Below are 27,015 nucleotides of genomic sequence, written 5' to 3'. Positions count from 1 at the left end.
TTCCTCATAACTTGACAATTTGTAATCATTGCTACTAGAACCAGTTCTTAAATTGATGTCATCATGTGCTTTAAGCTATTTCCGCATACCTCGTTTACTATAAATTCAAGACCTACTCGGTACCAGAGAGTTAATTGTTCTGGTTACGGTTGCATTCTTCATCTAGCTCCTTGAGAGATCAAGACAAATTCAGGAACGGTATGAGTTTCAACCAGCAGAGCAATGCTGAAGGAAAGGTAAGAATCTGTCAGGGGCATGAAAGCGTCACAAGCTTCCGTGAACTTTCACTCTAGTTCAGTCACACAAGTGCTGAGGTTTGAAGCAGGTTAGAAGCTGGTTGAAGTTGATGGGCATCTGGGGCTGAATAAGGGGCTGATAAGCTGCATTATCCAGTGAAAAGTGAACTGTTAGCTAAAGCAGGGGCTCATTACCCCATAGAAGGTGACATGGATGGAGCTTTTGTAAATGAAGAGACTCGACGGAAAAGACATTTCCATTGGTAAGAATATTGGAAAGGGTCAGACAAGGTGATGCGAATGAGAATGTGGAAGCTGTTCCTCCCCAGGAGAACATGCTCATTCCTCGTCTGTTAGGACACAGTTAGTGCAGTGAGAATAGCTCCGGGGCTGTGTTTGGTTCTTTGTGAGAGACGTAGAAATTCTGGGAGACCTCTGGCCTCCTGGATAACTTCATTGCACCAGTGGCATCGAGCTGCATCTCCTCAGAGAATGTGTTGAGCAACTGGAGCTGCAGCTCGATGACATTTGTCTCGTACAGGAGACTGAGGAAGTGATGGATAGGAGTTACAGGGAGGTAGTCATTCCTAGGTTGCAAGAGGCAGGTGACTGTCAGGAGAAGGATGGGAAATGGGCTGTCTATGTAGAGTATCCGCAGATTATCCCTGGGGCTGTTCCTCTCAATAATAGGTATATCACTTTGGATACTGTTGATAGGGACAAACTCCGGTGGGAGTCACAGTAACTGGGACTCTAACAGAGTCTGGTGCTGTGACTCAGAAGACAAGAGAGGTGCAGAGGACTGCAATATGAATGTGGACACGATATAGGCACCCAGATGGCACATTGCCTCCTAGGTACCCCAGTCAGGGATGTCTTGGATCAGGTCCACAGCATTCTAAAGTGGGAGAGTGAGCAGCCAGAAGTCTTTGTACATATTGGCACCAAAGGTGTAGGTCTGAAAAGTAAGGAGGTCTTCAAGAGAGATTTTAGGGACCTAGGTAGAGAGCTGAGTAACAGGGCCTCCAGGATAGTAATCTCAGGATTGCTGCCAGTGCCACATGCTAGTGAGGGTAAGAATAGGATGATTTGACAAATGAATGCATGGCTGAGTAACTGGTGAGGGGGCAGGGATTCAGGAATATGGATCATTGGGACCTCTTCTGAGTTGAATGATAAGGATGTGGTTTTCAGGTAATTGCAGGCATGTGTGAGCATGGTTTCCACAAGGGAAATCTTGCATGACAAACCTGTTGGAATTCTTTGAAGAGATAACAAGCTGGACAGACAAAGGAAAATCAGTGGATGTATGTCCTTGGATTTTTGGAAGGCCTTGGCAAGATGCCACACATGGGGCTGCTTAACAAGTTAGGAGCCCATGGTATTACAAGAAAGGCACGAACATTGGTTGATTGGTAGGAGGCAAAGAGTGAGAAAAACGGGAATCTTTTCTTGTTGGCTGCCTATAATTCCTTGGTTATTTTTAGAGCCTTTCTTAAACAGCAGAACAGCATTAGCTATCCTCAAATCCTCCAGCTCCTCACCTGTCTCTAAGGATGATTTAAATATCTCTACTAGGGCCACAACAATTTCTGCACTTGCCTCCCAAAGGGTCCGAGGGAACACCTTGTCAGGCCTTGAGGACTTATCTACACTAATTTGCCTCAAGAACACCTCCTCCTCTGCAATCTGTATAGAGTCCATGAGGTTGATACCATTTTGCCTAACGTCTATAGAATCTGCGTCTGGTTCCTGAGTAAACGCAGATGCAAAAACTGCTTTTAAGACCTTCCCCATCCACACACAGGGGTTACCATTCTGATCTTCCAGAGGACCGATTTTGTTCATTGCAATCCTTTTAACATACTTGTGGAATCCCTTAGGATTCTCCTCATCTTGTCTGCTAAGGCAACCTCATGCCTTCTTTTAGCCTCCTGATCTCCTTCTTAGGTGTTCTCTTGCATTTCTTACATTGCATAAGCACCTCATTTGTTCCTACCTGCCTATAGATGCTATGCACCTCCTTTTATTTCTTAGCCAGGGTCTCAATATTTCCTGAAAACCAAGGTTCCCTACAACTGTTATCTTTACCCTTTATTCTGACAGGCACATACAAGCTTTGTAATCTTAAATATTCACTTTTGAAGTCCTCCCATGTACCAAGTACACCTTTGCCAGAGATTAGCTTGATCTGATCCATACTTGTCGATCCTGATACCACCAAAATTGGCCTTTCTCCAATTTATAATCTCAACTCGTGCACCAGACCTATCTTTTTGCATATTGAAACTAATGACATTCTTATCAGTAGATGTAATGTGTTCACCTACATAAACTTCTGTCACCTGCCCTGTCTGATTCCCTAATAGCAGATCAAGTATCACACACTCTCTCAGTGGGACTTCTACGTACTGATTAAGAAAACTTTCCCGAACACATTTGACAAACTCAATCTCATCTAGTCCTTTTTCCATATGGGAATCCCAGTCAATATGTGAAAAGTTAAAAACAAACTATTATAACAATACCTTATCTCCCGCCTAGGTAGCCTCCTACCTGCCGGCATGAACATTCAACTCACAGACGTCCGTTGATAACCCTGCCCCCCCTTACCCCCGCCCCCCCCCTTACCCCCATCCCTATCTATTATTTTAGTCTGGTTCTCTTTCTCTCTCTTTTTTCCCCCCCTCACTATAATCTCCCCCCCAGCCCTACCTTTCTTTCTCTTTTATTTCCCATAATTCTCCACCTTCCCCCTAGCCCATTTCCCTTCAGCCTATCACTTCCTAGCTCTCTACTTTATCCCTCCCCTGACTTCTTATCCCCCCCTCGACCTTCCCATGTTACTTCACTCCTGATGAAGGGTTTTGGCCCGAAACGTCGTCACTACCTCCTCCCATAGATGCTGTCTGGCCTGCTGAGTTCTTCCAGCATTTTGTGTTTTTTTTTAATTATAACAACCTTACGTTTCTTGCAATAGTCTGCAATCTTTCTGCAAATTTGTTCCTCGAAATCCCTTGGACTGTTGGGTGGTCTATAATATAGCCCCATTAATGTGGTCAAACCTTTCTTATTCCTGAGTTCCACCCATAATACCTCACTAGATGAGTTCTCCAGTCTGTACTGCTGACCTAATCTTGCTCCTACATCTTATGGTCTTATGATTGAAAGGAAACACTAGCAGGGAGGATGGCAGAGCAGCAATGGCTGCATTTTCTGCGAGCAATTTGAAAGACACAAGATACATACATCTCAAGAAAGAAGGAGTATTCTAAATGGAGAGTGACACAACTATGGCTGACATGAAAAGACAGAGCCAATTTAAAAGCCAGAGAAAGGGAAGAAAATTAATGGGCAGTTAGATGTTTGGGAAGCTTTATAGAAACCAAGAGAAGGCAAATAAAAAAGTCATAAAGAAGGGAAAGATGGGATACGAAGGTAAGCTAGTCAATAATATTAAAGAGGATACCAAAAGTTTGCTGGGACATAAAGTGTGAAAGAGAGGTGAAAATAGAATCAGACCACTGGAAAATGACGCTGGAAAGATAGAAATGGAGGACAAGGAAATGACAGATAATTAAGTATTCACTGTGGAAGACACTTGCAGTATGGTGAAAGTTCCAGGTGTCAAGGGGAGAGAAGTGAGTGAAGTTGCCGTGACTAAGGAGAATGTGCATGGGTAACTGAGAGTTCTGAAGGTAGATAGTCACTAGGACCAGATGCCATACACCCCAGAGTTCTGAAACAGGTGACTAAAAAGATTGTGGAGGTGTAAGTAATGATCGTTCAAGAATCAATGGATTCTGGCATGGTTCCAGAGGATTTGAAAATTGGAAATGTCACTCCACTCTTCAAGAATGGAGAGAGGCAGAAAAAAGGAAATTATAGGCCAGTTAGTCTGACCTCAGTCATTGAGAAGATGTTGGCATCGATTATTAAGGATGTGATTTTGGGTACTTGGAAGCGTATGATAAAATCGGCTGAAGTCAGCATGGCTTCCTCAAGGGAAAAACTTGCCTGACAAATCTGCTGGAATTTGTTGAAAATATAACAAGCAGGATAGACAAAGGAGAATTGGTGGATCTTGTGTACTTGAATTTTCAGAAGGCCTTTGACAAGATGCCACACTTGAAGCTGCTTAACAAGTTAAGAGCCCATGGTGTTACAGGACAGATACTAGCATGGATAGAGCATTGGCTGACTGACAGGAGGCAAAGAGTGGGAATAAAGGGAACCTTTTCTGGTTGGCTGTCAATGGCTAGTAGTGTTCCACTGAAGTCTATGTTGTAACTGTTTCTTTTAATGTTATATGCCAATGATTTTAATAATGGAATTGATGGCTTTGTGGCCAGGTTTGCTGACAGTATGAAGATAGGTGCAGGGGCAGGTAGCATTGAAGAAACAAAGAGCTACAAAAGGACTTAGACAGATTAGGAGAATGGGCAAAGAAACTGAAGATGGAATACAGTGTCAGAAAATGTATGTTCATGGGTTTTTGCTGAAAAGTGTAGACTCTTTTCTAAAAAGAGAGAAATTTCAAAAATCTGAGGTGCAAAGGTACTTGGGAGTCCTTGTGCAACATTCCCCAAATGTTCATTTGCAGGTCGAGTTGATGTTGAGAAAGGCAGAAATGTCAGAATTAATTTCAAGAGGACTAGCATATGAAAGCAAAGATGTAATGTTGAGGCCTTATAGGGTGCCAGTGAGGTCTCACTTGGAGTTTTGTGGGCAGTTTTGAACCCCTTATCCAAGAAAGGATGTGCTGTCATTGGTTCAAAGAGGTGCAGGAAAATGATTCCAGGATTGAAAGGCTTATCATATGAGGAACTTTTGATGGCTCTGGGCCTGTACTCACTGGCATTCAGTAGAATGAGTGGGGATATGATTGAAACCTATCAAGTGTTGAAAGGACTCGATAGAGTGGATGGAGAAGATGTTTCCTATGGTGGGGAAGTCAAAGCCCAGAGGGTACAGCCTCAGAAACAGGGGCATCCATTTAGAACAGAGTTGAGGAGGAATTTCTTTAAACAGGAGAGTAGTAAATCGGTGGAATTTGTTGTTGTAGGAAGCCAATTCATTGGGTACATTTAAGGCAGAGTTTGACAGATACTTAATTAGTCAGGGCATGAAGGGATATGAGGAGAAGGCAGGAGATTGGGTCTGAGGGGGAAGTGGATCAGCCATGATTATATAATTCAATGGGCCAAATGGCCTGATTCTGCTCCTACCGCTTTTGGTCTTACGGAAACATAGAATAGATAGAACTAAAGATAAGGTAATTAAAAGTAAAATTTTACTATGAAAGTGCATATATATTACCATTTACTACCTTGAAATTCATTTTCATGAGGGAAGTAAAGCAATGCAACAGAATTTATGAAAAACTATACATAATCAAAGAATGACTTACAACTATTGTGAAAATATAATATATATATTTAATACTGAGAACAATGTGCATCTGCCAATTGTAGAATCCTTTCAGAGTTTTGGTGAGTGCAGATCCCCACACCAGTTCAAGAGCCGGATGGTTGCAGAGTGATAACTGTACCTGAACCTGATGGCGTGGGACCTCAGGCCCTTGTAACTTCTGTCCAATTATAGTAGAAAAAAAGAGAGCATGGCCTGGATGATGGGGTCTTTGATGATGGATGTTGCTTTCTTTTGGCAGCACTCCTTGTAGATGTGATCAATAGTGGGGTGGGATTTGCCTCTGATGGACATGTCTGTAGACATCTCCATTCCTGGGCATTGATGTTTCCATACAAGTCCATGATGTAGCCAGATAGAATACTCTCCATTTTGCACCTATAGAAGTTTGTCAAAATTTTAGAAAACATACCAAATCTGGTTCAAGTTCATTGTCATGCAGCCATATATACATGTATACCACCAAATGAAACAACATTCCTCCACCAAAGGGTACATGTTGCCTTATGTGTTGTGTGCAAGTTATATTAACGCAAATAAATTAACAACAGTTAAAGTACAAAATGCTTGACAGATTTTCTGATTTGATAATGCCAAGGAATTTAAAGCTACTGCTCCCTCCCCACCTCTGATCCCCAATGACGACTGGCTCATAGATCTCCAACTTCTTCTTGAAGTCAATATTCATCACAACGGTTATACTGGCATTTAGTGAGAGGTTGCTGCTGTGGCACCCTTTACCAGATTTTCAATCATCCCTCCTGTATGCTGTCACGTCTCCATATTTCCACCATTAATTCTGCCAACAACAGCAATGCCGTCAGTATGCTTAAATACTCGTTTGGAGCTGTGCTTAGCCACACAATCATAGCTATAAAGTGAGTTAAACTGGGAGCTAAACACACAGCCTTGTGGTGCACGTGTGCTGTTGGAGACTGCCGCCATTCCGAACAGACTGCAGTTTGCAAGTGAAGAAATCGAGGATTCAGTTGCAGAAACAAAAAATGGTGGGAAAACTCAGAAGGATAAAGGCAATATCTGTGAGAAGAGATAGTCAATGTTTCAGGTCTGTCACATAGATTACTGGGAGTGACGAGTGGGATGTAAACCCGATATATTGACTCTGATCTGTATTCTGTTGAGAAACAGAGAGTTCCAAAAGTTTCATGATATTCTATCCGCAAGTTCAGTGGAATAAAACACAAAATACTAACAGTACCCAATCGGTCAGGCATTGTCTTCGACAAAGGGACAGAAAGGTGCCTTGTGATGTGAGCTGAGACCTTTCAATTCCCCCACAGGTTTTCAACGACCCGATCCACGGCCACATTGAGATGCACCCACTGCTCGTCCGCATCATAGACACGCCGCAGTTCCAGCGTCTCCACTTCATTAAGCAGCTCGGGGGGGCACACTTTGTGTATCCCGGGGCCTCCCACAACAGATTCGAGCACTCCATCGGGTAAGGACTCAGGGAGATTTAAGCACTCAGTTGGGTAAGGACGTGGGGGGATTCAAGCACTCCATCGAGTAAGGTATATACACAAACACACACACACACACACACACACACACACACACACACACATAATTTTTCTCAGCCTTATGAGTGGCGTCAATGTGCATTTTTCCTCAATCTCGGGTCCTCTACTAGAGGGCTGGGAGCTTGAGGATTCGCTGCAGTCTCCTTGCTGTTCCTAGTAGTAGACACTTTTGGACCGAGATCGCAGATGTTTTTCCCGGGATTTGTTGGAGTCAGTCTCCCAGTCCAGATGTCACAGCCCCAAGTGCTCCTATCACTACCGGGATTACTCTGAGTTCTCACTTTCCACATCCTTTCTATCTGCTCTTTCAAGCCCTGGTATTTCTCCAGCTTCTCATATTCTTCCTGATGTTCCTGTCATTCGGGATTGCCACATCTATTACTATTGCTTTCTTCTGTTCCTTGTCCAGTATTTCTATGTCTGGTTGGATGGCCAGTACCCGTTTATCAGTTTGCATTTGGAAGTCCCACAGGCTCTTGGCACTGACATTCTCCACTACCTTCTCGAGTGTTTCCCATTTGGACTAGGGAGTGTCCAATCCATACTTAGTACATATGTTCCTGTTGACAATTCCCGCCACTTGGTTGTGCTGTTCAGTGTTTGCTGACCATGTTACTACGTCTGGGTGGTTTCAGTGGATTCCTTGCACAATCTGCATGTTGGGTCTTGTCTGATGTGAAAGTCCCCTGCTTCTTTTATATGTATAGTTTGATTAAGAATTCTTGTTCACTTAAATAATTAATTATGGGTTATATGTGAGTTACAGTGCAGTTCAGACTCCCCAGGTCTTCCTTTGAATTAATTTAATGTTTTGAAGTTACAAAACAGAACCAACGCAAAGGGCAATTTTACCTCTCTCTCCTCCCACCACCCTTCATCAACCACTTCAGTTTCTGTGAAACGCTCTGAAGACATGAATTCCTCTCTGTTCAGTGATGCTCTCAGTCTGTGATTGTTCCGGTTTGTAAAGAGCTCGCTGACGTTGACTGAGTGAGAGAGTGCATTGTCCGACAGACAGACAGACAGTGACACAGTATTACTGAGGGGGACAGAGACCAACGGGAGAGTGTGGAGCAATGTGGGGAGTGGACAAAGTTCAGAACTGACGTCAGAACAGACAAGGCACGACTGAACCCAGCTGTATGTCGACCCTATGTTTATGAATTTCCCTTTTCAGTGGACTCCTAACCTGGAGAATTGAATCAGACTCTTTTTAATGTCCCTCCTTTAACCACTTACTGTGGCAGTTTATTCCACCGATTGAGCATCCTCTCTGTGAGAAAGGCTGCCACTCAGATTCCTGTTAAATCTTTCCCATCCCTCCTTCAACCCTTGTCCTCAACACAGGGGAAAGGACTATGTACTTACCCTGTCTCTGGCCCGTACAATTTTATACACCTCTATAAGATCACCCTTATTCTCCTTCCCTCCCACAAATAAAGTGCAAAACTGTTCAATCTCTCTCCATCACCATGGTAGTAATTAAACCGCAGAGTCTATGACTAGGCAACAACTAGTAAGAATACTTGGATAAACTATGGGCATTAAGGTTAAATAGTATTTGAAAGCAACTGAGGAAAGGTTGTGTGTCTTTATATAAATACCATCTCTTTCCCCTGCAGTGTGGCACATCTGGCTGGAGAACTGGTAAAAGTCCTGGCTGAACGCCAAAAAGAACTTGAGATTAACGATCAGGATATCCTGTGTGTTCAGATCGCTGGACTCTGCCATGATCTAGGTGAGGTAAAGACGTCATAGGGGCATTGGAAGAGTTGGTGGGTCAGCATCCCCCTTTTTATTGTTTTGCGAAGTTTGGGCAATTTGTTGACTTCAGAGTTTGGGGTTAATGCAAAGAGGGACCTCAAAGACAAAGACTTCAAGCCCAGCTCACAGTCTACCAGGGAGAGATGATGCAGGACACACTAACTGAGGCAGTGGTCTGGTCTCTTTGGAGCTGACCTCTTGTTGGTGACATTTGAAACTAACCCCCTTCTCATTTGAGGTTCTTTCCACTGTAACACTGATGTTTTATTTCCCAGGTCACGGTCCTTTTTCGCACTTGTTTGATCAGGAGTTTATCCCCCAGACACGAAAATCCCTGCCATGGGAGGTAACGCTCTCCAAATACTTTGTGTAAAAGTGTGTGTTGGCAGACAGGGGGCAATGGGCTGGGCCCCAGGATCCCATCAGTAGGGGCTATGTTTTTGAGGAAGTTCAGTCGATGTGAAGCAGCAGATTTCCAACAAAGGGAATGTCATAACGACTCTTCTACCACTTCTGAGTTTGGTATCTGTTTCATTTCCCTTTGCCATTGGTACATCACAGTGTCCCATATGTTGTGTGCACTCTGAGGAGACGTATCAACCCAGCTTCCAATGGGCATGGCTCAGTGTCATAGATCTGTCTGTGCCATGTGGATAAGATTGCAACAGGGCAAGAAATCCAAAGGTTCACAGTGGTAGGCTAATTTGAAGTGGATCAAATCTGGGACAGAAAGCCATGGTCATGATGCTCAGAGCCTGGTCCATTTGTGACTCTGGAGTTGCAGCCATGTTGTTGTCTATTGTCCTCTGGAGCAGTCAGCCTTAGTCTTGGCCATCCCTGAAGCAGACAGCTATGGTTAGAGGTGACGGTTTACTATCTGTTTCTAGGACAAGATCTGGACAATCAAGGTGAAGCCACACTCAGGTTGGAGGAACAACACCTTATATACCGTCTGGGTATCCTCCAACCTGATGGCATGAACATTGACTTCCATTAATGATTCCTTTTGCCTATTACCTTTCCAGCTCTTAGCTTCACCCCAACCCCTCAGGTCTTCTCCTATCATTTTGCATTTCCCCCTCCCCCTCCTACTTTCAAATAGATAGATAGATAGATACTTTATTCATCCCCATGGGGAAATTCAACCTTTTTTCCAATGTCCCATACACTTGTTGTAGCAAAACTAATTACATACAATACTTAACTCAGTAAAAATATGATATGCAACTAAATCACTATCTCAAAAAGCATTAATAATAGCTTTAAAAAAAGTTCTTAAGTCCTTGCGGTTGAATTGTAAAGCCTAATGGCATTGGGGAGTATTGACCTCTTCATCCTGTCTGAGGAGCATCGCATCGATAGTAACCTGTCGCTGAAACTGCTTCTCTGTCTCTGGATGGTGCTATGTAGAGGATGTTCAGGGTTTTCCATAATTGACCGTAGCCTACTCAGCGCCCTTCGCTCAGCTACCGATGTTAAACTCTCCACTATCTCTTACTATCTTTTCTTTCAGTTAGTCCTGACGAAGGGTCTCAGCCTGAAATGTCGACAGTGCTTCTTCCCATAGATGCTGCCTGGCCTGCTGCGTTCCACCAGCATTTTGTGTGTGTTATCTGGGCAATCAGATGGGTTTCTTGAAAGTGTGGTGACAGCTGAACTATGCGATGAGGAAGGCGTTTCACACACTGGGCTTTCATCATTCAGGATTTGAGTATAGAAGTTGGACATTACGTTGCAGTTGTATGACATTGGGAATGTTGTGTTCAGTTTTAGTCAACCTGGTCTCAGAATAAATGCCTCTAAGATTTACAAGGATGCCATTTTGACTTGAGAGAGTGAGAGAGACTACAGAGAGAGATACTGTATGTACGTACTATGAGCTGATAGAGAAAGTGGTTGAGGAAGGTACAATTTAACAAATTCTAAAAGATAGTTGTACATGTAGATGGCTGGGACAGGTTTAGAAGATTATGCACCAAATGCTGACAAATGGGAATAGCTTTTATAGCCCTTGGTCAGCATGGAACAGTTGGGCCAAAGGGCCTGTTTTCGTGTTGTGTGACGTGACAAACGTTTATATTGATTTAAACATGAGTTGCTGGCATTGTGTGGTGCTACATCAGCTTCCTGTCCATGGGGGTTAATGCAGTAAACTGAACTGTTGTTCCAGCACAATAAATTGTTAATTTTAATATCAGCCATTTCCATAGAATGACGACTCACTCTTACCTCTGATTTGTTGTTGGTGTAGCACGAGGATGCTTCGATAGAGATGTTCGAAGACTTGATTTTCTCCAATGATTTGGCAGGTGTGCTGAAAAGCTATGACCTGGGGTCAAAAGATGTGAAATTTATAAAGGAACTGATCAGAGGTGCAGAAGAAAAGAAAAAGGTACGTGACACTGTTTAGCTAAGCAATTGGAATATAAGCTGGAAATTTTACTTTGGTTTATGCGCACCCAAACAAAAGAGAGATAAATAATTGAATTCAAACAACACACACAAAATGCTGGTGGAACACAGCAGGCCAGGCAGCATCTACAGGGAGAAGCACTGTCGACGTTTCGGGCCAAGAACCTTCGTCAGGAGTCCTGACGAAGGGTCTCAGCCTGAAACGTCGACAGTGCTTCTCCCTATAGATGCTGCCTGGCCTGCTGTGTTCCACCAGCATTTTGTGTGTGTTGTCTGAATTTCCAGCATCTGCAGATTTCCTCGTGTTTGCTCGCTAAATAATTGAATTAATGTTTTTGCCCCCTGATCACTACTATTCATTTGCATGATGTGGCTGTCACTGCCATCGTTGGACTTGTCCAGTATTAGTAGACCTGGAATTGAGGAAGCAGTGATGAGTCAGTCTCAGACATAAGTGTGGAGCCATTGGCTAGGGGATCAGAGAGGGGGTTCTGGTGATGAGAAAGTGGTTCCTTCATTGTATGAGTCAAAAGCATTCTTATGGGGAAGGGTGAAAATCCAGAGGTCATGTCTAATGCTGGTATAAATTACATAGGCAGGAGGGGTGACAAGGTCCTGTAGGGTGGGTTCAAAGGTTTATGTGCTATATTAAAGGAGAGGTTCTCCATGGTGGTGATTTCAGGATTGCTGCCAGTGTCACGAGCTAGTGAGGCCAGAAATAGAAAGATAATACAGTTTAACATGTAGCTAAGGAGATGGTGCAGGAGGGAGGGCTTCACATTTCTGGATCACTGGGCTCTCTTGAGGGGAAAATGAGAGTTGTACAGAGAGGAGAGTTTGCACCTGTACTGGAGGGGGACCAATAACCTTTCTTGAAGATTTGCTCGTGCTGCTCTGGGGAGTTTATACTAGAGTTGCAGGGGAATGGGAACCAGAGTACCAGGGCAGCTACTGGATGGGCTGTGGGGAATGAAGATGTTAAGCCTACATACAAACCCGGGAAACAGAACATTGATCCTGGTGAGACTAATGTTCCGAGCTGCATCTATTTCAATGCAATGAGTAATGTAGGCAGTGAGACTTGGCTGCGGTAGGGGCAAGACTGGCAGCTCAGTGTTCCAGCCTTCTGGTGTTTTAGACATGATAGAGGGGCAGGTAGAGGAGGAGGGGTGGCATTATTAGTCAGTGAAAATGTCACAGCTATACTGAGACAAGGCTCACCTACTGAAACTCTATGGGTGGAACTGAGGGTAAGTAAAGAATGACTGCATTAACGTGATTATATTACAGACCACCCAATCAATAGTCAGCACAGATTTAAAGGAACAGATTTGTAGGGGGATAACAGACATGCAGAAAAATAAGGCAGTGATAGTAGGAGATTTTAACCTTTCACATATTGACTGGGTCTCCCAAACTATGAAAGGACTGGATGAGATAGAGTTTGTCAAGTGTGCTCAGGAAGATTTCCTTAATCAATATATATATAAGGGTCTGAGCAGCATTTATTTCAATGCAAGAAGTATTGTAGGAAAGGTGGATAATAGTGCTGAAGATGAGGGAGTTAGTTTACCAACAGAGGCATTGTATTGTGAGGAAAGGCTCTGCCTAGGACAAACTTGCAGTCAACATGATGAGTTGCGACATAAAAGCAGACAAAATCGTAAAGGGTGTTTACAGGACGGAAGGTGTTATATTTGCATTCACGCAGTATATGGAATGTGATAGATGAACATGCATCACAGTTACAGGTTGGCAGGTACGATGTTGTAGACATCACGGAGTCATTGCTGAAAGAAGATTACAGCTGGGAGCTTAATGTCCAAGGATACACAGTGTATCAAAGGTCAGGCAGCAAGGCAGAGCGGACAGTGTTGCTCTCTTGGTAAAAATGAAATCAAATCATTAGAAAGAGGTGACGTGGGGTAGGAGGCGTTGAATCATTGTGGATAGAGCTAAGGAACTGCAAAGGTAGAAAGACCCCGATGGGAGATGCATACAGACCCCGATGGGAGATGCATACAGACCCCCAAACAGTAGTAAGAATGTGGCCTACAAATTAAAATGGGAGATAGAAAATGCATGCCTAAAGGACAATGTTACAATTGTCATGAGAGATTTCAACATGCAGGTAGATTGGGAAAATTAGGTTGGTGCCGGATTCCAGGAGAGGGAATTTCTAGAGTGCCTATGAGATGGCTTTTTAGAGCAGCTTGTGATAGAGCCCACTAGGGGAGCAGCTGTTCAGCATTAGGTGTTGTGCAATGAATGAGAGCTGATGGGAGAGCTTAAGGTAAAAGAGCCCCTGGGGGTAAGTGATCATAATATGAATGAATTTACTCTGAAATTTGAGAAGGAGAAGCTAAAGTCAAATATATCAGTGCAGTGAGAGGAATTACAGAGTCATGAGAGTAGAGTTGGCCAGAATTGATTTGAAAAGAATACCAGCAAGGATAATGGCAGATCAGCAATGGCTGGAATTTCTGGAAGTAATTTGGAAGGCACAGGATATATACATCCCAAAGAGGAAGAAGTATTCTAAAGGCAAGATGACACACTGTGGCTAACAAGAGAAGTCAAAAGGCCAAAGGGAGGGCATATAACAGAGCAAAGATTAGTGGGAGGATTGGGAGGCTTTTAAAAACCAACAGAAGGCAAATAAAGAAGTCATTAAGAAGGTAAAGATGCAATGTGAAAGTAAGCTAGACAATAATATTAAAGAGGATATCCAGTTTCTTCAGATACATAAAGTGTTAAATGGAGGTGAGAGTGGATATCGGACCACTGGAAAATAATTCTGGAGATGTATTAATGAGGGACGAGGAAACATCTGATGAACTGAATAAGTATTTTGTATCAGTCTTCACTGTGGAAGACACGAGCAGAATGGTGGAAATTCCAGGTGTCAGGGGTTATGAAGTGTGTGAAGATACTATAACTAGAGAGATGGTTCTTGGGAAACTGAAAGGTATGAATATAGATAAGTCATCTGGACCAGATGGTGGACACTCAGGGTTTTGAAGGAAGTGGCTGAAGAGGTGGTGGAGGCCAATATAACTCAGAGTCCTGCCATGTGCAGAAGTTCGCTGATGACACGGCCATAGTGGGGTGTGTCAGGAATGGACAGGAGGAGGAGTATAGGAAACTGATACAGGACTTTGTGATATGGTGCAACTCAAACTACCTGCGTCTCAATATCACCAAGACCAAGGAGATGGTGGTGGACTTTAGGAGATCTAGGCCCCATATGGAGCCAGTGATCATTAATGGAGAACGTGTGGAGCAGGTTAAGACCTACAAGTATCTGGGAGTACAGTTAGACGAGAAGCTTGACTGGACTGCCAACACAGATGCCTTGTGCAGGAAGGCACAGAGTCGACTGTACTTCCTAAGAAGGTTGGTGTCATTCAATGTCTGTAGTGAGATGCTGAAGATGTTCTATAGGTCAGTTGTGGAGAGCGCCCTCTTCTTTGTGGTGGCGTGCTGGGGAGGAAGCATTAAGAAGAGGGACGCCTCACGTCTTAATAAGCTGGTAAGGAAGGCGGGCTCTGTCGTGGGCAAAGTACTGGAGAGTTTAACATCGGTAGCTGAGCGAAGGGCACTGAGTAGGCTACGGTCAATTATGGATAACTCTGAACATCCTCTACATAGCACCATCCAGAGACAGAGAAGCAGTTTCAGTGACAGGTTACTATCGATGCAATGCTCCTCAGACAGGATGAAGAGGTCAATATTCCCCAATGCCATTAGGCTTTACAATTCTACCTCCAGGACTTAAGAACTTTTTAAAAGCTATTAATGCTTTTTGAGACGGGGATTTAGATGCATATATTTTTTTACTGAGTTAAGTATTGTATGTAATTAGTTTTGCTACAACAAGTGTATGGGACATTGGAAAAAAAAGTTGAATTTCCCCATGGGGATGAATAAAGTATCTATCTATCTATCTATCTATTAGTAATGATTTTTGAAAAATCGCTAGGATTCTGGAATGGTTCCAGAAGACTGGAAAATTGAAAAGTCATTCCACTCTTCAAGAAGGGAGAGAGGCAGAAGAAAGAAAACGAGAGGCCAGTTACTCTCACATCAGTGTTGAATGTTGGAGTCGATTATTAAGGATAAGGTCTCAGGGTACTTGGAGGCACATGATGAAATAGGCCATAGTCAGCATGGTTTCCTCAAAGGAAAAACTTGCCTACAAAGCTGTTGGAAGTCTTTGAAGAAATAACAAGCAGGGTAGACAAAGGAGTATTGGTTGATGTTGTGTATTTGGATTTTCAGAAGGCCTTTGACAAGGTGCCACACATTAGGCTTCTTAACAAGCTACAAACACATGGTATTACAAGAAATATTCTAGCATGGATAAAGCAGTGGCTGATTGGCAGGTGGTAAAGTGTGGGAATAAAGGGAGCCTCTTCTGGTTGTCTACCCGTGACTGTGATGTTCCACAGGGTCTGTGCTGGGACCAATTCTTTTTACATTATATATCAATAATTTGGATGATGGAATTGATGGCTTTGTTGCGATGTTTGCAGATGATATGAAATAGGTGGAGGGGCAGATAGTTTTGAGGAGCTAGAGGCTACAGAAGGACTTAGTAATATTAGGAGAATGGGCAAAGAAATAGCAGATGGCATATAGTGTCAGGAAGTGTATGGTCATGCACTTTGGTAGGAGAAATTAGGCAGGTGACAGAAGTGTGTGTAGAGGAATATTTTAGATACAGTGATTATAATTTTAAAAATTTCAAGGTAATTATGGAGAAACTTAGGACTGGTTCCTGAGTTGCAATTCAAAATTGGAGAAAGGATAACTTAGATGGCATCAGAAAGTATCTGGAAGTGTGAATAAACGCAAGAACTTCTGCAAGTACTGCAAAACCTGGAGGAACACTACAGATCAGGCAACATCCATGGAAAGAAATAAGTCAACATTTCAGGTTGAGTCTCTTCATCAGGATTGGAGAGGAAGCAGGAAGCAGCCAGAATAAGAAGGTGAGGGGAGGGAAAGAGTACAATATGGCAGATGATAGGTGAAATGAGGAGAGAGGGAATGAAGTAGCAATCTTAGAGGTGATAGGTGGAAGAGGTATGGGTCTGAAGAAGACAGAATCTGATTGGAGAGAACGGTGAACCATGGCCAAAAGTAAATAAGGAGGGGCACTAGAGGGAGATGATGGGCAGGTGAGGAGAAGAGAAGTAATAGGGGACCCAGAATGGGGAGTGGAAAAAGAGAGAAGGGGGAGAGGGAGAAATTACTGGACATTATTGAAGTTGATGGTCATGCCAACAGATTGGATGTTACCAGACAAAACATGAGTTGTTGCTCCTCTATGTTGAGTGTGGCCTCATTGCAGCGGTAGAAGAAGCTATGAACTGACATGTCAAAATGAGAATTCAAATTGAAATGGATGGCCATGGCAAAATCCCAAATGTGCTCGATGAATTGGTTCCCCCAATTAACATGAACTCTCACAGATGTCTCAGGGGTTGAACCAGAGTACTGGATACTATAGACGATCTGTCAGACCTACAGGTGAAGTGTTGCCTCACATGAAAGGACTGTCTGGGGCCCTGAATGATGGTGAGGGAGGAGTAAGAGTAAGTGCCAGGAGGGAGGTAAGTAGGGAGAGACAAGTGGACAAGGGATTCACATGGAGAGTAATCCCTGTTGAATCTGGGACAGGGAAAATGGGCTTAGTGGTAGGATCCCTTTGCAGAAGTTATGGAGAATGCTGGCATGGATGAAGAGGCTTATGGGGTGGTAGGTAAGGTCCAGCGGAACTCTATCCTCACTATTCTGGAGGGAAAATGGGGTGAGGGTAGATGTACAGGAATTGAAGGAGACGCATTGATGGTAGATGATGGAAACACTGTTCTCTGAAGGAGGAGGACATGTCAGCTGTTCCAGACCTGAAAGCCTCATCCTGAGAGCAGATACAGAGACAGAGGATCTGAGAAAAGAGAATAGCATGTTTACAAGTAACAGGGTGGGAAGCTTTCGAGTCAAGGTAGCTGTAAGAGTCAGTAGCTTTATGATAGATGGTCTAACTCCAGGGAAGGAGAGAGATCGATAAATGGGAGAGAAGTGTCAGAGATGGGCCAAGTAAAGACCTGAGAATGATGTGGATGTTAAAGGCAAAGCTGATGAAATTGCGGAGTTCAGCATGGGTGCAGGAAGCAGCACCAACGCAGTCATCGAGGTAGCATAGAAAGAAGTAGGAAATATTATGAGTATAGTATTTGGATATGCTACATCTCATCCTGGGCCAGTACGGTTTGGTTTTCCCACTGGTGTTCGGTCTGTGTGATGTGGAGGGAATGAGGGAGAGCCTGAGTGGTGGATCCATCTTCACTCCCTGTGTGCTACTCATCACTAACTCTGCTATCTAGTCTCCCCAGTGGCTGTACAAAGGTCGTTCTAAGGAGAAAAACTTTCTGTATGAAATCGTTGCCAATAAGCAAACTGAGATTGATGTCGATAAGTGGGATTATTTGGCCAGGTATGTAGGCCTCTTCGTAGTCTTCATCAACTGCTTATGAGCGTTTCATCATCTCTGACTTTTCTCAGTAGGACCACACCTGGAACATGGCAAAGTTAACTTGGACCAGGTTTAATTGTTTCTGCTGGGAGCTTTCAATTTGAAAATTAGAAATGGCCAAGTCGTGGTCAAGTTCAGTCCTGCCGATGGGTTTCGGCCCGAAATATCATCTGTACTCTTTTCCACAGATGTTTCCTGGTCTGCTGCATTTCTCCAGCATTTTGTGTGTTGCTACAGATTTTCTCTTGTTTGAAGTTGTGTGTGTGCACATGTGTATGAGTGTGTGTGTGTTTTCCATTACCTCTTACACCCACCATTGCAAGAAGCTCACAGATCTTAGCCTTCACCCACCCTGCCTTGTGTAGCTGGATCCTGGACTTCCTGTCAGATCTCCGGCAGGTGGTAAGAGTGGGCTCCCTCACCTCTGTCCCTCTGACCCGCAACACAGTGCCCCTCAGGACTATGTACTAAGCCCCCTCCTTTACTCTCTGTATACCCATGACTGTGTCGCCACCCACAGCTTCAATCTGCTTATTAAATGTGCTGACGACACTACATTGATTGGCCTAATCTCAAATAATAATGAGGCAGCCTACAGAGAAGCAGTCATCACTCTGACACAGTGGTGTCAAGAAAACAATGTCTCCCTCAATGTCGCAAAAATAAGGGAGCTGGTTGTAATGGAGACAGGTTAGCCCCTATTGACATCAACGAATCTGGGATTGAGAGGGTGAACAGCTTTAAGTTCCTCCACATAAACGTGACAGAGGATCTCACATGGTCTGTACATACCGGCTAAGTGGTGAAAAAGGCATTACATTGCCTCTTTCACCTCAGACAGTTGAAGAATTTGGTATGGACCCCCAAATCCCAAGAACTTTCTATAGGGGCACAATTGAGAGCATCCTGACTGGCTGCATCACTGCCTGGTATCCCTAAATTGTTTGACTCTGCAGAGAGTGGTACGGACAGCCCAGTGCATCTGTAGATGTGAACTTCCCGCTATTCAGGATATTTACAAAGATGGGTGTGTAAAAAGGATCACTGGGGACCCGAGTCACCCTAACCACAAACTGTTCCAGGTGCTACCATCCAGGAAATGGTACCACTGCATAAAAGCCAGGACCAACAGGCTCTGGGACAGCTTCTTCCACCAGGCCATCAGGCTGCTTAATTCATGCTGACACAACTGCATTTCTATATTATATTGATTGTCCTGTTGTACATACTATTTCTTATAAATTTCTGTAAATTGCACATTGCACATTTAGACATAAAGATTATTATTCCTCATGTATATGAAGGATGTAAGTAATGAAATTTAATTTAATTCAATTCAGTTCAGAAAGCTGAAGAAATTCAACATATTCCCCATTGATCCTCACGGATTTTTGTAGATGCACCATAGCATCCTGACTGGATCACAGTTTGATATGGAAATGCTCTGTGGAATTGCAGAGAGATGCAGACACATCTCCGGCCAGCATGAAACCCGGGCTTCCTCTTCATGGACTTTGGGAAATCAAAGACCCCTCCCACCCCAGACATTCTCTCGCCTTCTCCTTCCATTGGGCAGAAGATGGAAAAGCCTGATATCGTACCACCATGTTCAGACAGCTTCATTCTCCTGTTATCAGAATTATGAACAGTCCTATTGAATGATAAAGATGAACTCTTGATCTCTTAATCTATCTTGTTGCAACCCTCCCACTACACTTGTCTGCATGCACTTTCTCTGTAACTGTAACAATCTGCATTCTAAGATTGTTTTTCCCTTTCTCCCACTTTGACATAGTCGTCTTTTAGAACAATGTGATTGGATGGAAAGTGACACTGAAGCTTTTAACTGCATCTCAGTACATGTCACAATAAACCAGTTACCAATGACATGACAGAGGATGCTATTAATGTGTTTTCTTATCTCTGAAGGGACAGTTACCATCTTGGAATCAAGAACAACTTTGACTATCAACGCATCCTGAAGTATGTTCGAGTCTGTGAAGTCAACAATATGAAGATCATATGCATTCGAGATAAGGTGATGAATGTTTTGAGAAGCCGCATAGTCTCTTGAGTTTGGTTTGAAAATCCTTGGCTTATCCAGACTGAGCTAATTGTAACGATTGTACATTGTCAGTCAGAAATATTATCTCAAAGGTACTTATACTAGCAGTATGGAGAAGTACACACAAAAGATTCTGCAGATACTGGAAGTCCAGAGTAACATCAACAAAGTGCTGAAGGAGGTAAGGAGGGCAGGCACCATCAATGGAGGGAAATAAAGAGTCAATGTTTTGGGCTGAGACCCTACATTAGGAGTAGAAAGGAAATGAGAAGAAGCCAGACTAAGAAGTTGGGGGGAAAGAGTAGAAGCTGGACAGGTGTAGTCAGCTGGGGGGAAGGTAGGTGAGTGGGGAAGGGGAGATAAAGTGAGGAACTGAGTGTCAATAGGTGGAAAAGGTAATAGGCTGAAGAAGAAGACATTTGAGAGGAGAGGAGAGTGGAACATGGAGAAAAGGACTGAGGAGGAGCACCAGAGAGAGATGATGAATGAATGTGCACAGGGTTAAAGAGTCAGAGTACAGCAGAGATCACAGAGGTGGATCATTGAGAAAGGTCTCACTACGCTACAGTAGAAAAGAAGATTTAGACTTTAGGGTAGCCATAACTTAGACCAAGGGATAATAGTACTATTCTTAGCAGTGAGGAGGAATAGAGAGATCTTGGGATCCACATTCAGAGCCCTCAAAGTTACTGCACTAGTTGATAGGATTATTAAGAAGGAATATGGTTTGTTGGTTTTCAGTAGTTGTGGGATTGAGTTCAAGAGCCACAAGGATATGGTTTTCTCCTGGATTGAAGGATGAGAGATGACTTGATAGAGGTATATAAGCTGATAAGAGGCATAGACAGAGTGAACAGCCAGAGACCTTTTACCACAGCAGAAATGGATAATACAAGGGGGCATAATTTTAAGGTGATTGTAGTGAAACATAGTTGGGTGTCAGAGGTAGGTTTGGCTTACTGGGAGAGTGGTGGGTGGGTGGACTGCTCTGTCAGGGGTTGTGTTAGAGGCAGATACATTATGGATATTTATGGTACTCTTAGATAGGCACAGATGGAAGGAAAACGGAGGGTTATGTAGGAGGGAAGTGTTGGATTGAGTGTGGAGTAGTTTCAATGGTCGGCACTGTGGTGTAATGGTCTATGTTCTCACTCATTCAGAACTTGCTGATCATTTAGCAATTCATCTGCAGATATAAAAACAATTTAAAGTTAAACATGGAAAATTAAGCAAAATGGGGAGGAGGGCCACAAATAACAGAAGTACAGAGGTTTAAGAGTGGTGTTGGGACATCGGTCAGTTTACAGGAATGGCTGTTGGATAATAATTTGAGATTAAAATCCCTCAGTGAATGGGGTTATGTGATGGAGCAGAGATATTGGCATCTGTCTGATCTGCTAACTGGGATAAAAGTATCATCATGATATCAGTGACTAACTTGCATGTTGATACTCAATGCCTGGGGTCTGTTCCTGACACACACAGGGTGAAGTGATCTCTCATTTTCCATCTTGTTCTACAGGTAGCTGGCGACTTGTACAACATGTTTTACACACGTAACGCCTTGCATCGCAGGGCCTATCAGCACAAAGTGGTCAACATCATTGAGAGCATGTGAGTATTCCTGCAGTGTGGCTGGTACGGTGCTTTCACTCATTTTACACCCTTGTGTCCACCCACTCATCTTCTCCCAGCCCTTGTGCTGGTGAATGACACTGGCTTGTGTGAAAGGCACTGTGACCACATGGGTCAACCTATGGCTACTAACTGGCAGATAATTTGGTCACACCCTTTACTAACCAGAACGTGGAGTGTTTGTTGCAGTGTTCACTCGGGTGTTGCTGATGAGTGGTGAATCTGAACACATGTTTCCTTACCCTTCCTCTCCCATAGCCCAAGTAAGCTGAGGCCATTCCCACATCCATTTCTTGTGTTTGCTGTCAACATCAGAAGGAGGCTGTGTGGACAACAGTACTGACACGATTCTCAACATGTTCATCCATTAGGATCACAGAAGCAATGGTGTTGGCAGATCCACACATCCTGATCAGCGGCACACGTGGGGAGCAGTATAGAATGTCAACAGCCATTGATGACATGGAGGCTTACACCAAACTCACAGGTGAGTACTTCTGTCCTTAAGTTTGGTTAGAATTTACTCTTTAATCCTGGATGTTCACTTCACAGGACAAGGCCATCCAGCTATTGCTACCCATTTGTGAGTGTCCACTAATAAATCCCACTGCCCTAGTCTTTCCCCTGTTGCCCACCATTCTTTTGCTGTTTATTTGAAGATCAATTCCTTTTTTGCAGTTTTTTCTGGGCAAATTTGTCCTCACTATAGCCTGCTGCATTTTGTTATAAAATAGCGCCCCGTATTCTATCTGGGTAATCTTTAACCTAGCACATGAATGTGGAATTCTCAAATTCCCAGTAACTGCTCCCCCTCTGTCCTTTGTCCGCTTTATTCTTTTCTCTCTGGTCCTGGTCCAACTGGCCTCCATCACCCTGCCTCTTTCCCCTTCCCTACTTGAGGATATTGCAGTTCTTCTCTTTGGATACTCAGTAATAGCTACAACCTCTTGACTGTTCAATTCTGGTATTCTTGGTGTAAAATTTCACTCTAAATTTCTTTCTCCATCTCAGAATCCACTTCTTAAGCTGGATTGATCATCTCCAAGGCCAAGTTCCTTGGGCTATAGATGCCATTACCAAAAAATAACACAAACTATTCCATCTGGGTTATCTCCAAACTGGCATTATGAACATTGCATTCTCAAACTCCCAGTAACTGCTCCCCCTCTGTCCTTTCTCCCCTTTATTCTTTCCTTTATTCAGGCTAAAGGCAGCAACTGGTAAAATAGTTTTATGCTCGGGAAGGGAAGATGGTTAGCATCATGATGGTGTAGCTGTCATTTTGAAGAAAGCCATTGAAAAGTGCTTGCTGGAGTGGAAACCAATCAACAGTAGACTGATGAGAGTCAGGCTGAGAGGGAAGCAAGTGAACATGACTGTGATCCAGTGCTATGCTCCGACTAATGATAGTGATATGGAAGAAAAGTAAGTTTCTATGAGCAACTGCAATCGGAGGTAGAGTTAACACCGTGCCATGGATCTCCCATTGTCATGGGAGATCTAAACCCCAAAGTGGGGAATAACTAGAGCCTGTAGATTTCTGTGTTCTATCAACTTGCACTTCACTAGGGTCACAGGCACCATGGATGTGAAACAATGAACAACAATGGTGAAAGACTGTTAAAATTCTGTGCCATGAACAATCTGGTCATAGGAAGGACCCTCTTTCCACAACATGAAATCCATAAACGGACATGATGCTCACCCAGCGGACGTGACAAGAACAGGCTGATCAACGGCCCACTCCAAGATGCCACTGGTGTACATTGGCGACTCTCAGCGGGCTGCAGGAAATTGTACTAGTTTTCCTCTTAAATATACTCCTTTTGAACCACTCTTACGGCATCTGCAGAATATAAATTTCCTCTTAACAACAGAGAATGAAATGACATCAATGATCTTCAGAGCTCACGTTCGACAGTTGAATATGGACCGGTTAAGGGCAGTGGCGCCTTTAAGGGTCAACGGCATGGCTGAAAACATGGCAGGAGAGATTGAATTCGAACCAGATTGAAGTGCAGGGGGATGAGGCCTCCTCTACCCAGCATCTTGTTGGCGAATGTGCAGTCACTGGAAAATAAGGTTGACAATCTCAGGGCAAGGCTGCTGTCTCAGAGGCAGATAAGGCAGATCTCAGTTGTTGTTGCACTGAAACCTGGTTAAATGTAGACACCCCTGACGCAGTGGTACAACCGGAAGATTTTATAATTTTCAGAATATATCAAACCTTCAACTCTGAGAAGGGAAAAGGTGTCAGCATAAGCTTTTTAGTCAATTCTCTTAAGTGGATCAACATTGGGCTTATTTCAACTTCTTGTCACCTGAATGAGGACAATTAATAATTAAATGCAGACCATTCCACATGGAGATCTCATCCAAGATCCTGTAAGCAAACATTTGTGAAACTGCATGAAGCTATCTGTGAAGAAGAAACAGACCATCCCGATGCATTGTAAGTTAGAGTCAGTGACTTTAACCAGTTTGAAGGAAACTCTGCCCTATTATCACTAACATGTCACCTGTTGCACCAGAGGTCCCAACGCACTAGACTACCGCTACACTATGACACAGAATGCCTATCGTTCATTCCGGAGACCATGTTTTGGCAAGTCAGATCATTTGGCTGCTCCTCCACTACCTGAATACAGGCAGTGACTAAAGAGCAAGACTCCAGAGATCAAGACAAGTAAGAGGTGGTTTCGGGAGGCAGAGGAACGGCTACAGGATTGCCTTGAGTCAGTGAACTGGGCCGTGTTGGAACTCATCTGAGGTGCTGAGTGACTATGCCAGAGTCATTACAAACTTTATTAAAACAGCAATGGATGAGTGTGTCCCCACAAAATCCTTCAGGGTTTTTGCCAATCAGAAGCCCTGGATGAACAATGAAATCTGGAATGCTCTGAGAGCCGGATTAAAGGCATTCAAGTTTGGAGATCGAGAATGCTACAAAAGGTGCAGGTATGATCTCTGCAAAGCTGTCTCTCAGGCAAAGTGGAGATTCCAGACTAGACTGGAATCAAAGAGGGATGTTCAACAGCTGTGGCAGGGTTTGAATGCTATAATGGCCGACAAAGTAAAATTTTGTGTCATTGGGGACAGCAGAACTTCACTTCCAGGTGAGCTCAATGCCAAACGGTCATCATTTCATACAATGATCCTCCAGAACGAACTCTGTATTTTCTGGCCAAGAAGGATCTCCAACCATGCCCTTCTCTTTCAGTGTCATCAAGAGGACCTGGCCACAATCATCATGAGGAGACATTGGAGATGGATTTGGCACATGATGATAAGAGAGGCCAACTTCATCATCAGGACAGAACTTCACTGGACCCCTGAAGGGTGGAGGAAACACAAGAGACCAAAGACAACTTGATGCCACATCATTGAGGCAGAAATGAGGACCCTGAGTTACATCTGGGGCACAATAGAGAAGATGGCCATGGACAGACAGAGACAATGGACCTTCTTTGCTGCCCTAAACACCAGCTGGGTAATAGGCAGTAACTGCAAAATAAAGCAAATTATACACAATCGATCTGGTCATAGTATTGGTAAATGGGGTGACTAGGCTTGTGTCAGCTGCTTCAAGAACCAAATGGTTGAGGAACAGTGGCTGTTCCAGAACTTCACTACATACACATCACTGCACCTTCTGATTACTCCTCCAGGCAGAAGGCAGTGAGACCTTCCCTTCAAACAAGTGAAGAAAGTAAGAATCCAGAGTAACAGAAGGCCATTTGGCCCATCGAACATTCTCTACTATTGAAGACCATGGCAGAAATTCTATCTCTGCACCATCTCTGTATTCCTTGATTCCCTTACAAAAGTCCACATCTGTGGGCAATGTACTCAGCGGATGGGTATTCCATTGACAAACATGCTGTGCCATGGAATTGAATTCCAAGAGTTGCTTGACTTCATTTTTCATGTTATGGTTGGTCTCAGGGTCTGCAGTCTAAAACTATAACATTAAGAGATCTTAAGCAGAAAAATGTACATCACTAACCACTTTTCTAAATGAATGTAAAATTATTCCTTTTTGTTTGGAAAAGTACAAACTCCTTGGACGCAGAACTCGGAGGAGACCGTTAACAACAGGACGTCTGGTCTCCTGGCATTCAGGATGAGTTAGTAAATTGGATTTTACATCGGCTTCATAGGTGAACTCTGAGAATAGTTTGTAAATTGTTGCCTCGCTAACTGGAGGCCTGTGACTAGTGTGGCGCAGGGATCGGTGTTGAGTCCGTTGTTGTTTGTCAGCATTCTGCAGTTCAGCTCATTTAGAGGATGATAAGTAATATTTTGATTTCTGTACTGCTATTCTTAGAAATATAGAAGCACAGAAAACCTACAGCACAATAGAGTCCCTTTGGTCTACAAAGTTGTGTCGAACATGTCCCAACCTGAGAAATTACTAGGCTTATCCACAGTCCTCTACTTTTCTAAGTTCCATGCACCTATCCAAAAGACCCTATCATATCCGCCTACACCACCGTTGCTGGCAGCCCATTCCACACACTCACCACTCTCTGAGTGAAAAACTTACCCCTGACATCTCCTCTGTACCTACTCCCCAGCAACTTAAACCTGTGTCCTCTTGCGGCAACCATTTCAGCCCTGGGAAAAAGCCTCTGACTATCCACACGATCAATGTCTCTCATCATCTTATACACCTCTATCAGGTCACCTCTCATCTGCCGCCGCTCCAAGGAGAAAAGGCCGAGTTCACTCAACCTGTTTTCATAAGCCATGCTCCCCAATCCAGGCAACATCCTTGTAAATCTCTCCTGCAACCTTTCTATGGCTTCCACATCCTTCCTGTAGTGAGGCGACCAGAACTGAGCACAGTACTCCAAGTGGGGTCAGACCAGGGTCCTATATAGCGGCAACATTACCTCTCAGCTCCTAAAGTCAATGTGTTTGTGCTAGTTCCAATCGTGTTTACTTGTGGCCTTGCACATGTGTGTCATCTCATTGGTTTAGGAATATATATGTGAAACCCTGATCTGAACCAGGAAAAAGCACATAATGAATTTTTAAATAATTTTAAGAATTTAAAACAAATCTCAATTACAGTAAGTAATAGCAATGCAGAAATAAAAATAATAGATATCATCCTCTAAATGAGCTGATCTGTGGAATGCCGACAGACTTTCACGCAGCCTCTCCTCTCTCTAATCTGTCTAATTCTGACTCGACATACTCTGACTCTCTCAATGTACTGTTCCCTGTCACAATGCTAACCACCAGCCGTGGTCTAGCCTTGGACAAAACATTCAGCTCTTGCACCAAACAGGTGCCCCTTTTATACCCGTAAAAGCCCCTTACACTGGTACTTTTCCATGTGTTTGATACCTGCACCATGAATTCAGTTTCCAGTGAAAGTCA

The 27,015-nt window shown here is 43.6% G+C and overlaps 1 protein-coding gene across 1 annotated transcript in view; it reads left to right on the top strand.

Annotated features, from left to right (window-relative positions):
- The first annotated feature begins 123 nt into the window (after nucleotides 1-123).
- The window catches only part of LOC140736209 (deoxynucleoside triphosphate triphosphohydrolase SAMHD1-like), a 42,073-nt gene continuing 15,181 nt past the window's right edge, over nucleotides 124-27,015 (top strand). Inside the window, exons 1-9 of the mRNA XM_073062121.1 lie at nucleotides 124-236; nucleotides 6,968-7,128; nucleotides 8,833-8,948; nucleotides 9,250-9,320; nucleotides 11,226-11,366; nucleotides 17,779-17,888; nucleotides 19,857-19,965; nucleotides 21,515-21,606; nucleotides 21,999-22,114. Coding sequence (XP_072918222.1) covers nucleotides 201-236; nucleotides 6,968-7,128; nucleotides 8,833-8,948; nucleotides 9,250-9,320; nucleotides 11,226-11,366; nucleotides 17,779-17,888; nucleotides 19,857-19,965; nucleotides 21,515-21,606; nucleotides 21,999-22,114 — 952 coding nt within the window. The 5' untranslated portion in view covers nucleotides 124-200. The remainder of the gene's footprint in view (nucleotides 237-6,967; nucleotides 7,129-8,832; nucleotides 8,949-9,249; nucleotides 9,321-11,225; nucleotides 11,367-17,778; nucleotides 17,889-19,856; nucleotides 19,966-21,514; nucleotides 21,607-21,998; nucleotides 22,115-27,015) is intronic.

Source organism: Hemitrygon akajei, chromosome 11, assembly GCF_048418815.1.
Source record: "Hemitrygon akajei chromosome 11, sHemAka1.3, whole genome shotgun sequence".
Lineage (NCBI taxonomy): Eukaryota > Metazoa > Chordata > Chondrichthyes > Myliobatiformes > Dasyatidae > Hemitrygon > Hemitrygon akajei.
This window is presented reverse-complemented; position numbering and strand designations above follow the sequence as displayed.